This window comes from Stenella coeruleoalba (genome assembly GCF_951394435.1).
Source record: "Stenella coeruleoalba genome assembly, chromosome: 19".
Taxonomy (NCBI): Eukaryota; Metazoa; Chordata; class Mammalia; order Artiodactyla; family Delphinidae; genus Stenella; species Stenella coeruleoalba.
In genome coordinates this window covers 16,473,792-16,485,626 of record NC_137165.1, presented here as the reverse complement: position 1 = coordinate 16,485,626, position 11,835 = coordinate 16,473,792, and the positions used below count along the sequence as shown (strand labels likewise).

Genomic DNA, 11,835 nt, shown 5'->3' with positions numbered 1-11,835 from the left:
GTGAGAATTGGTCAGGGTCTGCTCCTAATGGTGGATTCTGTCTTTCCGTTTGTTCAGTGTATGAGCTCCCATGGTCTTCTTTTTTCCCAGGACACTATTCTGTTCTTAGAAATTATACACTCATTGGCTCAGTAGATGTTTCCTCTACAATATTGCCTATTTCTTGAATTATAGCAAGTCAGCCTCTCAGGGCAATATTCTGCATGAGAGAGAGGGAGGGCTTAGGCCCTTCTGTTACGCCTCGGATAACTTTATTGAGAAATCTTAGGATTTCTGTTGTTGATTGGAAGAAATGTCAACTGTGAGAAAAAATGCAGGTGGCGTTGTACAGTGTTTCTAGCAACCCAGACTGTTTAAGATTGAGTTAAAAAGCTACACTGAGTCACTCATTGCGCCTGATAAGCAAAGCCAAGCCAGATTTTTAGAATTCTTGTAGACATCATCCCTTCTCAAGTGACTGGGTCTTGCAAATGGAAAGAACTTTAACCTTCAGACCAATATCTATGCTATGTGCTTAAAAAATCTATTTGAATTATTTGCTTTGGTCTGTATTCCATTCTCCACCTTTGACAATGAATATCTCTGGGGTATTGGGGCCGAGAACAGTAAGAAAAATGAGGGAAAAGATACACAGATTTTATTCTGAAACATATAAATCAGAACAGAGAACCAGGGACTTCCCTGATGGCGCAGTGGTTAGGAATCTGCCTGCCCTGCCAATGCAGGGGACACGGGTTCAAGCCCTGGTCTGGGAAGATCCCGCATGCCACAGAGCAACTAAGCCTGTGTACCACAACTATTGAGCCCACGTGCTGCAACTACAGAAGCCCATGTGCTTAGAGCCCGTGCTGCGCAACAAGAGAAGCCACCGCAATGAGAAGCCTGCGCACCACAATGAAGAGTAGCCCCCACTCGCCGCAACTAGAGAAAGCTGGCACGTAGCAACAAAGACCCGACACAGCCAAAAATATAAATAAACAACAGAGAACCACAGAATTTTTAAATGCCACAAAAACTTAGATTAATTTTCCCAACCAAGCAATTCACAAAGACACTAATATTCAGGAGGATCACCTGGTCTATCCAAGGCCACAGAGCTTATTAGAGCCAAGACTAGAACCCCTGGCTCTTGGCTGTCATGTCACCATTCTCCACACTTAACACTATTCAGTCTCTTCCTAAAGTTAGAAAATTGGTCAAATGAAAGTACATATGAAGTACTAACATGGAGTGGGAACTCATTCTCACCATGTGCTTAATAATTGTTAGCTCTTTTTTTCTCTTCCTGACCTTCAGGAGTCTGAGGTTGAAGTATTCATTGTGTCTGATGCAGTTCCTAATTTTCTATATTCTCTCTCCTTTCTTTTACTTCATACTTAGGGTGCTCGAGGGAAGAGTGGAGAATACTGCCTATACTTTTGTGGGGTCACCATTAAGCTTTGGTACTAGGGAGCCTGACAACTCATGTGCCATGAGACAGACTTGGGGATTAAACTGATCATCACTTTGTCCTTTGGCTTTAGTCAGTAATATAGAACCATCCTCCATTTCAACTCTTCTTAGAGAAAACATTTCACACACTGACCTAAAGATATCTGGACAGTTATGATCTACATCAGGGATCAGCAAAAAGAGGTATTTAAAAAATATGTAGGGGGCTTCCCTGGTGGCGCAGTGGTTGGGAGTCCACCTGCTGATGCAGGGGACACGGGTTCGTGCCCTGGTCCGGGAAGATCCCAGATGCCGCGGAGTGGATGGACCCGTGAGCCATGGCCGCTGAGCCTGCGCATCGGGAGCCTGTGCTCCGCAACGGGAGAGGCCACAACAGTGAGAGGCCCGCGTACCGCAAAAAAAAAAAAAAAAAAAAGTAGGGACTTCCCTGCTGGCACAGTGGTTGGGAGTCTGCCTGCCAGTGCGGGGGACACGGGTTTGGGGCCTGGGCCCGGGGGGTCCCACGTGCGGCGGAGCGGCTACGCCCAGGCGCCACAACTACTGAGTCCGCGTGCCTGGAGCCCGTGCTCGGCAACAGGACACCGCAGTGAGAGACCCGCGCACCGCGGCGAGGAGTGACCCCCGCTTGCCGCAGCTAGAGAGGGCCCGCGCATAGCAACGAAGACCCAAGGCAGCCAAAAATAAATAAAAAAATAAATCAATTTATAAAAAAATAAAAATAAGTATCTAAAAAAGGCATACCAACAGCCCTTTTAGAAAGCAATTTATCTCAGCCATAAAAAAGAATGAAATAATGCCATTTGCAGCAACATGGATGGACCTAGAGATTATCATACTGAGTGAAAGTAAGTTAAAGATATCATATAATATCACTTATATGTGGAATCTAAATAATGATACAAATGAATTTATTTACAAAACAGAAACAGATTCCCAGACTTAGAAAACAAACTTACGGTTACCAAAGGGGAAAGAGTTGGGGGAGGGATAAATTAGGAGGTTGGGATTAACATATACACACTTCTTTATATAAAATAGATAAATCAACAAGGACTTACTGTGTACCACAGGGAACTATACTCAATATCTTGTAATAACCTATAATGGAAAATAGTCTGAAAAAGAATAGATATATCTATATGTATAACTGAATCACTTTGCTGTACACCTGAAACTAACACAACATTGTAATCAACTATATTCTAGTATAAAATTAAAAAAAATTTTAAAGCACCAAAACCAAATAAATAAAATTCAATAGGACCCCCTAAAAAATAAATAAAAATAAAAGCTACCCACACAAAAAAGTGATTTATCAATATCTGTAAGTGATGTTTGTAATACATGCCAGTGTTCATCTCAGAGTTATGTCTAATAATAAAATTCTATATTGGAGGGAATTCCCTGGCAGTCCAGTGGTTAGGACTCTGCATTTCCATTGCAGGGAGCATGGGTTTGATCCTTGGTTGGGGAACTAAGATCTTGCAAGCCGTGTGGTGCAGCCCAAAAAAAAAAAGGGAAAGATGAAATTTGGTAATTTATCAACTCCAGGGTGAAGGGTGAGAGGCATTGAACTGGGCAGACATGAGCCTTCACTTCACAGGCAACATGGAGACATCATGGTTAGGACTTGGTGTTCCGTGGGACTGGATTCAATCCCTGGTTGGGGAACTAATATCTTGCAAGCTGAGCGGCGAGGCCAAAAAAAATAAAATTCTATATTGGATTCAACTTAAAAATCAGCAGTAAGATGATTAAGTAGATTATAGTAATAAATACATTTTAAAATAAAAATTATTATACAAAGATATTATTGTGCAAAATAAGTTGTTATAAAACCCTGAAACATGAGAGAGAAAAAAAAAGCTTACACCGAAGCTTTGTGGAGAGTCATGGCTGTACTTACCTGTGCTAAACTCCGTGGGCCGGGGGGCCCACATATCCTCAAGTTTTCACAGCCACCATGTACCTGGATTCAGGTTGAAAGACTTCCAAATTTTAGATAAAGAGCAGACCTTTTTTTTTTTTTTTTTGCCAAGCAGTTTGTAGGACCTTAGTTCCCCGACCAGGGATCAAACCTGGGCCCACAGCAGTGAAAGGGCCAAGTCCTAACCACTGGACCGCCAGGGAATTCCCGTGGAGCAGGGCTTCTTAAATAGCTTCTGACCCAGGGCATCTTCTCAGGATGCCATTGGAGTCAATTCCCCACACACTCCTCTTTCTTGGGATGGCATCCTTACCTGACCCCAGCCCCCTACTCACAAGCCAATAGGTTTCTGTGGCATTAATATAGAGCTCCTTTATGGGCTGGCTTCTGAGACTAAAGCAGTCAAAGCCTTAGTGCCTGCTGAGGAAATGGCCATGGTGCAGGTGGCGTCCATCTGCAAAGGCAGAATGAGAAATAAGAATCAGGTGACCCGTCCTCTAGTTCTCATCCCAGAGAAGGGAACTCTGCTCTCAGCCCCAGCCACTCCCTCTGTTTCACTATACCGTGCTTTCTCCAGTGCAGTCTGGGTCCAGGGCTTCCCAAGGAGAAAGGGGAGTCCTTGGCAGGAGGCCAGAGGAGCAAGAAGTTTGGGACCTTCCCAGTTTCTCATGGCCCTCCGTAGGGGGAGTGAGCGGGAACTAGCGTGCGTTGAGAGCTTTTGCAACGTGTCACGCACCACGTGAAGCCCTTCACCTACATTATTGCTTCTCGTTCCCAACACAGAGAGGAGATGAGTATTATCATCCCCATTTTTCGGGTTCATAGACTTTTGCAGAGTTCCAAGACTACACAGCAGGCAGGATTTGAATCGGGCACAGACCAACTGCAGATCCCAAGATTTTCCTTCTGAGGCAGAGCAGCTCCAGGAGTGGAGGCAGCTGGAGTGTCCTGGAACGAGTGGGACCGGGAGCAGGGGATGCAGCTGAGGCTCCCATCTCTCCAGGGTCTGTCAGCCAGAGCCCTAAGCCCTTCGATTAACTCTCCCTCTAACCAATCCCAGCAGAAGCCTGGGTAATACCTCCCACCCAGAATCTGCGGGGAACCTGGCCCTGTTTAGGGATTAGGTGATGGAGATAAATTTCAAAAGCAAACGGCCCCCGTCGTCCCAATTCATTTGCAGCACACAACAATCCAGATTAAGGGACAGAGTTTGGGTTTTATTTGGAGATTAGTTGGTATTACAGACGACAGTGATATCAAAACCCAATGCTACCACATGCACCACACCCACCCCATCCCGAAATCTGTCAGGTTGTCTCCGCAGCCCCAGGTCAGAGGGCAGCCAATCTGATATTTGTGAAAATTAAATAAACGTAAGCCCTGCATTCCTATCTCTACTTTATTACTTTAATATCACTCCCTCTTCAGATCCACGGTTGTGATTAATTCATCCAGGTGGCAGGAGGACAGGAGAGGGGGCCCTGATCTGTAAATTAGGATCGGCACTCTCCTAGCTCACTTGACAGTCAGTTAGGTAATGGCCCGAAGGGCCCTTGGGTGAGGGGCAGCTGCCCATTCTCCTTTAGAGGGAGGACGTGTTGTCAGCTGGCATGAGAAGAATTGGGGACCAGGCCTGGCAGCATAAGTGGGAAACATGGGCTCCCACCTCATCCCTCTGTAGGTACCTCCTGCCAAGATGATGGGCAGGTGTCCCTGGAGGGGCAGGTGCTGGGTAGCAGAAGCCAGGCCCTTGTCACTCCATAGCACCCGCGTCTAGGCTGGCCTGGAGGACGGCGGAGAGAGGGATCCCTGAGCTAATCTTTCTTCCCATAAGAGAACTCCCTCGTGTAAAAGGAGAGGGCAGGGGACCCACTTCTGGTGTGTTCAGTCTTAAGGGGCAGGATGGGCTACAGGAGCCAGAGGAAGGGACTTGCAAGTTCTAGACCTAGATTAGGAGTGGTCCGGGTTGGTGACAATTGCCGAGGCATAGATGAGGTCAGACAGGCTGCCCAGTGAGGTCTGGGGAGCAGCTCGCTCTGAAGAGACGTGGACCCCTGAAGCCCCAGCCGGTCCCCATGGGGCCGTAGCTTTAGCCCCTACCCAGCCCTGCCCTGAACCCAAGCCAGGAGCTGGACAGGAGGCATGTCGACACACAGAGGCACACTGAGCTGTGCTGTTGGAGGGTGGAGGCTGGCCAAGGGTGCGGGGCTCCCAGGACTGCTGGATGGTGTCCGGAAGAGGAAGGGATCTCTGGGGAGGCTCGGGCCTGGGACTTAGGCCTCCTGGCTTCCTACTCTTGATTCTCTTGGCTCTGCGGTTCTGGAACCACACCTGGTAAGGAAAGAAGGAGTCTCTTCCGGTGCCAGCATCCCCTCCCCCCAGGTACAGGGAAAGCAGAACCTGGAGGCAGGATATCCAGAGAGAAGGGACTGTGACTCAAGCTTAGAAATCTGCTGTGTGAGAGCACCCCGACCCTGAGGTCAGGGGGAGGGGCACAGCTCACCTGTATCTTGGCCTCAGGAAGGCAGGTGACCCGGGCCAGGTGCTCACGGGTGCCGATGTCGGGGTAAGGCCGTGCTGCAAACACCCGCTCCAACTCCAGCAGCTGCCCTCTGCTGAAGGTAGTCCTCTTTCTCCGGTGGGGACCCAACCCACTGGCATGGCCTGCAGGCCAGGATGGGGGTCAAGTCAGGACTCCTTGCAAGAGCCTCCACTGCAGCATCAAAGCCAACAGACCGTGAAGCCCCTACTCCCCACCCCTCTTCAACCTTCCCCGTCATACCTTCCCCACATCCTCGCCCTGCCCACCCTTTCCCCACCAGATCACCTGCAGGGGACGCGTCCACTGGACTGGCCATGGGGCCGGCACAGTTAGGAGCCCGAAGGCCATGCCAAGGCTGTGCCCACACCGCTCCCCTCCGCGTGGAGTTTTATCCTGCTCAGAAGGCTGGCCCCGCCTCCAGGAGGCGGGAGGTTTAGCATCCAGCTTGAGGAGGGCTGAGAAGCCCCAGAGGAAAAGGGGGCTTGCAGGGGTATGGGTGGGGCAACCCTGTTCCTCTGGGGCTTCACAAAAGAAGCTGGCCCCAGCCCCGCTCCTCGAAGCTCAAACTCTGGCAGTCTGTGTCTGAAATCCTGTACTTTGTGAAAATCCTCCCAGGGCTCCGTCCAGGAAGCCAACGAGATCACTCTCTAGATGCTCCTCCTGGGGCTCTGGTGCTGGCTGCCTTGGGGGAGAGTGGGTGGAGTCTTATCCCACAACTGAGGATGGGGCTGGGGAAGCTGGACAGGATGAGAAGCTGGACAGCAGATGAGCGGCAGCCACCCTCCCCTCAGCAGGGCTGGGAGCAGATGTCGCCACCAGATCACCCTCAGTTCTGCTTTAGAGCTTTGCCTGCACCTAGCCCTTTGTCCCTGGCCCTTCAAGAGCCCAGATGGACTTCCTACAGTCCGGGAACTTGGAACCGGAGGAGGTTCCACAAGTACATTTGAGGGGTTTTGAGAAAGATGTTTGTTTTTACAGTGTACTCATCGTTTGGAAGTCTTCTGGGCCACTTTTCTAAGAGAAATAGGTGCATTTGAATTTCCTTTCAGTTCCTGCCCTTCCTGTGTCTCCTGCCTCAGTGCTCTGCACCCCAGACCCAAGACAGAGACCTCAAAGGCCCATTATCATAGGGATAGGTTTGGGGGAGCACAGTGACCGCTTCCCCAGGGACCCAAGGGTCTGAGCTAACAGCACTTCAGGTCCAGGATGGGCAGAAAAGCTGAGCTGGAACCCACCACCTCCTGCCCCCCTGCCCCTTCCAACACCATAGTCAATGACAAGGGGCAAAACAAACCCAGGGCTGGGTAGGGTAGCTTGGTGACTCCTGTCGTCCTCAGAGGGGTCCAAGCTCCTGCTTAGTTGCTGGTGTGTTGCTGGGGGCTGCTCCGTGTGCGAGGAAGGCTTTCTCTCACGAGGCTCTCCCAACCCACAGCTTTTCTGGCTCATGGAGAGGGCCTGAGCCCAACACAGGGTGGACACAAAGAAGGATCTTCTCTGTCCCCTCCCCCAAGTCACCCTGACTGCCCAAGTTCCCCTCTTTTACCCAGGCAGATCCCTGCCTCCTGCCTGTCCACCCCAGTCAGGACAGTAGTCTTAAACTCAGGGCCAAGGGATCTTTATTGAGCTGGGAGGAGGATGTTGGAGGAGGGAGCAGCAGAGGCCCAGCTGTTTGGACTCGGACTCTTACTCGTGGGCAGGGACTGGGCAGCCCAGCCAGTACTGGGCGATGGAGCGTGGGTAGGGAGGGATCACAGCATCCACTCGCCGCGTGCGAAGGTTCACTCGGTAGTACTTGTCTGGAAGAGAGGTTGGGAGAGGGTGCATGAGACCCTGCCTGGCCTTGCCCATCCTGTCCTAAGACCTGGGTCTCTCCTGGAAGGGTAAGTGAACATCCACAATGCACCAGAGGACTCCCGGCCTGGCATTTTGGAGTCACCACTCAAGGGCTGTGTTCAGCCCATGAGGACCAGGGACAGCAGGGATGACCCAGCTAGACCAGCTACAGGGCTGGCGAGGGCTCCCACCTCCTGAGAAGAAGTAGACGCTCTGGGTGGGCTCACAGTTGGCAGGCAAAAGCCAGTCCATCTCGTAGTTATCATAGTTATAGTCTCCCAGGCCCAACTCCTCACTGGAGAACCAGGACAGCCAGGTGGAGCGAGATTGCCGGTAGGAGTTCTGGCTGCGTCTGCGGCCACGGCCACGGCCATGGCGCGAGCGGTAGCGTTTACGATTGCGACGCGCAGACTTGGTCATCTTGGTCCGAGAGGAGCGGGGAGCTGAGCCTGAGATGTAGATGTGGCCAGCCATGGCCGCGTCCACTTGTCCAGGCAAACCATGCCAGTCCCGGCTGATGAACCTGGGCTTTCCAGCACCACCTGTGGCAAGGAAGGGGTTAATGGGGAGCCCTGGAGGTCACGGACGGGCTATGCCTTGTCCAAGGACACACAGCAAGTTAATGGCAGAGCCCAGCATCCCAGCCTTCCGACTACCTGTTCGATACGCTTTCCCCTGGCCTCCCTCCACCATATCCCTCCCCCGTTGCCTCAGCTACAGCTCCTCCTTCTGCTGGCTGTGCTCTTGGCTGTGCTAGGCAAAGTCCAAGGTGTGGGGTCCGGGTGGAGGCAGGCCTCCCCTACAAAGGTCAACAGAAGCAAAGTCTGGCCTGAGCAAACAGCTTTTGACCGATAGATGCACAGTCACAGCCCCTCAGGCCAGCTCAGCCCTACCTCTACCCTGGGGGATCCCAGCCCTCTGGATGGGGACGCAAGAGTTGCCCTCCCTCTGTACCAGAGGAACTGCCCCAGAAGAGAAGTCTGAAGATGTCCTCCCAGCTGTCCCGCTGCAGCAGAGCAAAGTGTTCGAACACGGCCGACTGGGAGCTGCCTTCGCACTCCTCTTGGCTGGGCTGCTGCTGGAACTCGTACTCCCAGTACTGTTTCCCTGCGGAAGGGTGGCCATGAGCAAGGCTGCAAAGCCCAGAGGCTGCGGAAGTTAGGAGCTCCTGGCAAGGGGGGTGGGGATAATCTGAGGCCTGTCGCCAGTGAAGTTTAAAGAAGACCAAGACTGCTGCAGCGCGTGCGCACCCTGCCTCCCACCTCCCGAGTACCCTTGAAGAAGTAGACGCGCTCCCGGCCACTGTAGCTATGAGCGGGGAGGGCCAAGGCTGCGTCCACGTTGTCCGGAATGCCCCTGAAGCCTTCAGAGATGTTGCGGGGGAAATCGGGGTCCAGGACACCATCCTCAAAGCGCCAGTACTGACTACCCTAAGGGGTCGGGAAGGAGAAGAGGGTGAGGAGGCAGTTGGCTGTGCACAGAGGCAGAGTCCCCACCCAAGGCGGCAGGCCTAATTCCAGGCTTGTCACCCAGGACCTGGAGCCTTGGGCTTCTGTGTCCTCACAGAGCCCCAGCCAGGGACCACAGGCCAGAATCCAGCCTTCTTGCCTACTTTGATCCTGGGCACAGCAGCACTCAGCCTCTGCCTAGGATACGCTCGGCCCTGACCCACAGCCCCTGGGTCTGGCACCTTGAAGAGGTAGGTCTTCCCCTGACAGTTGATGCGGGTGAAGGCAGCATCAATGGGACCCTCGATGCCCCAGACATCGCGGATGAGCTTGGGGTACCCAGGCCTCACTGCCTTTTCATCCAGCTCATAGCAGTAGAGCCCTAGAGGGAGGGAGGCTGTGTGAGGCAGGATGCTCCTGGGGCAGACCCCTACCCCAATAACCTGCCCCTCAGGTCACCTCGGAAGGCAAAGAGGGAACCATTCTTGAGGTCGGTGAAGGCGTCGAAGGGCTTCCCACTGCACTGCTCTTCCTCTGCTGGGGACTCAGAGATCCCTAGATTACCAGTCTCGGGCATGAGGGTCCCCACTTCAGGCTCTGAGTTCCCCCGCCCAGGTCCTGGGGCTTCTTCCTCAGGGTTCAGAACAGGTGTCTGCTCAGTAGTCTCTTCAGGCTGGGCCTGCCGGACAAAGGTCTGGGTGGGGCTCTCTGGCTGTGCCTGGACGCTGGTATTGGATCTGGTCTCCTCGCGGTAGTCGTGGAAGCTGTACTCGTCTTCTGGCAGAGTGAATACATCCCCACGAGTCACTGCAGGCGGGGAGGGTGGTAGTGAGTCTCCAGCTGCAGAGGGGACCCCAGGCCCGCCCAGCCACTCTGAACGCACCTTGGGGCTTGCACTCGACCACGTAGTCGGAGCAGCAGCTCTGGTAGTAAGAGCAGAGCTCGTCACACTGACACTTCCTGTCGGAGTTGAAGCCCTCAGTGCAGCGGCCCTTGCACGACTCTGTGGGGAGGGGGTATCAGTTGGCACGGCCAAGCCCAGACCACCCTTGCCCACCCTACATTGACCCAAATGGCCACCAACACCCTCCGGCACCTTGGTCAGCCAGAACCACCCACGCCAGCAGGGCCAGCATCAGAAGGGGCCTTGGGGATGCCATGGCGGGGCCTCCAGCCTCGAGCCTGGTGAAGTAGGTTCTCTGCGGTCTCTGCTCTGATGCCTGAGGAAGGGAGGGAGTGGCAAGACAAGGAGGAGGGGAACCAGAGGAGAGGAGCTGCCTTTTCTACTGCTCTGTTTGCTCAACCCCCAGCCCAGCCCCCAGTGACCCGACCCCAGAGGCTGTTGCAGCAGAGGGTCATGTTCCTGGAACTCCGGGCCTGGGAGAGCTGTGAATAGGATCCTTACCAAGCTCCGGGGCATCTCTGAAGTGCACTAGCACAGTGAATCTGGAGGGCAGAAAGAAGTCCCACTCTGCCGCTCACGGGCTGTGGGACCTTGGGGCAAACTGCTTTACCTGCCTTAGTTCTTTTTTTTTGGCGAAATGAGATTAATCATACTCGCCTCACAGGGTGTTGGGAGCTGAAGCAGACAAAATGCCCAACTCCTGGAGTAGCTCCAACTTCATTCTCCATTAGTGGTTATTGACCTGTGACCTGTTTGATCAGGCACATCCCTGGCTGGGTGGTTCACCCACCCCTTGTGTATTTAGGGCGGTGAAAGAGGGGGTAGGAGCTGGGGACACCTTTTTTATCATAAAAGAACAAAGTTTCATTTCTGGGTTCATCTCCAGGGTGCAATTGATGTCCCCAAGCTGGTCTTCACAGCACGGTAAGTTGGGTGAATATTAACCCTTTGGACTGGATGTGATTCCTGAGTCTTCCACTAATTTACTGCTTCTCAGCAGGCCACTCCCTGACCCCACCCTCATCCTCCCCCATCGGTAACAAGTGGCCCAGTTCCCCACACTTCTAGGCTCCAGTGAGAAATAGGATCCCTCTACCTAGAAAATGCTCACTGGCACACAACGCCTGATTTTGTGCCCACTTTCAGGGGTTCACATACCTCTGGAAGTCCTCCCACCACCTGGAGGGAGTGATCCTCAGAGATTCCGATGCTTTTTTTCTGTTCTATAATCAGAGGGGAGTGTGACTTTGGAGAAACTTCTCCATGGACCTCAGTCGGTTCAGCTGTTAAATGGGAGCAGTAATTGCTACCTCGTAGGCACGATGTAAGACTTACTTGAGAAACAGGCATAAAGCGTCTCAAGAGTTGCTATTATGATTGCATTAACCACTAGTAGGGCAGAGGCACACTCAACCGTGTTGCCCTCACATTCCAGTGTCATCCCAGTGTCTCCGACGTAAAACCGGAGCAGTCCTTCCGCCTCCCACCTCCTTCCCCTGCCACCAGTAGAGGGGGCAGGGAACGTGACTAGGGGGAGAGGCCCGGCCAGCGTGTGGGCGTAGCTGGAGAAGACTTGGGAGTGGGGCTACGCAGGCGGCAAGGGAGGAGCCCCGCGAGACCGAGAGGCGGGGCGTCGGCTCCCCGACCACAGCTTCTCAGGGGCGGGGCTCCTGCAGAGCATCCCTGCGAACCTAGGCGAGACTGGAACCGCTCTTTGTTCTGGTTGCTG

General features: G+C 53.0%; 2 protein-coding genes across 2 annotated transcripts; both read right to left on the bottom strand.

Moving 5' to 3' along the window:
- Positions 1 to 5,329: 5,329 nt before the first annotated feature.
- Positions 5,330 to 6,237, bottom strand: SEBOX (SEBOX homeobox; the record flags this gene model as incomplete). Its single annotated transcript, XM_079904627.1, has 3 exons — positions 5,330 to 5,710; positions 5,883 to 6,043; positions 6,207 to 6,237. The coding sequence occupies 3 exons, from the start codon at positions 6,235 to 6,237 to the stop codon at positions 5,330 to 5,332; spliced, it is 573 nt and encodes a 190-aa protein (XP_079760753.1).
- Positions 6,238 to 7,530: 1,293 nt separating this feature from the next.
- VTN (vitronectin) lies at positions 7,531 to 11,623 on the bottom strand. The gene is made up of 10 exons (XM_079905163.1): positions 11,442 to 11,623; positions 11,265 to 11,329; positions 10,299 to 10,422; positions 10,086 to 10,205; positions 9,662 to 10,009; positions 9,445 to 9,584; positions 9,028 to 9,184; positions 8,709 to 8,861; positions 7,946 to 8,296; positions 7,531 to 7,717 (listed from the first exon to the last, which is right to left on the bottom strand). Exons 1-10 carry the CDS (start codon positions 11,545 to 11,547, stop codon positions 7,605 to 7,607), a joined length of 1,677 nt encoding a protein of 558 aa, XP_079761289.1. The 5' UTR covers positions 11,548 to 11,623; the 3' UTR covers positions 7,531 to 7,604.
- Positions 11,624 to 11,835: the final 212 nt, after the last annotated feature.

Coding starts and splice junctions, on each gene's coding strand:
- VTN (XM_079905163.1), bottom strand. CDS start 11,547: ATGACACTGGAATGTGAGGGCAACACGGTTGAGTGTGCCTCTGCCCTA. Junction 10,423..11,264: donor TGGTGGGAGGACTTCCAGAG/GTATGTGAACCC, acceptor TCCCTTCCTCAG/GCATCAGAGCAGAGACCGCA. Junction 10,010..10,085: donor GGTCGAGTGCAAGCCCCAAG/GTGCGTTCAGAG, acceptor CCCCGCCTGCAG/TGACTCGTGGGGATGTATTC.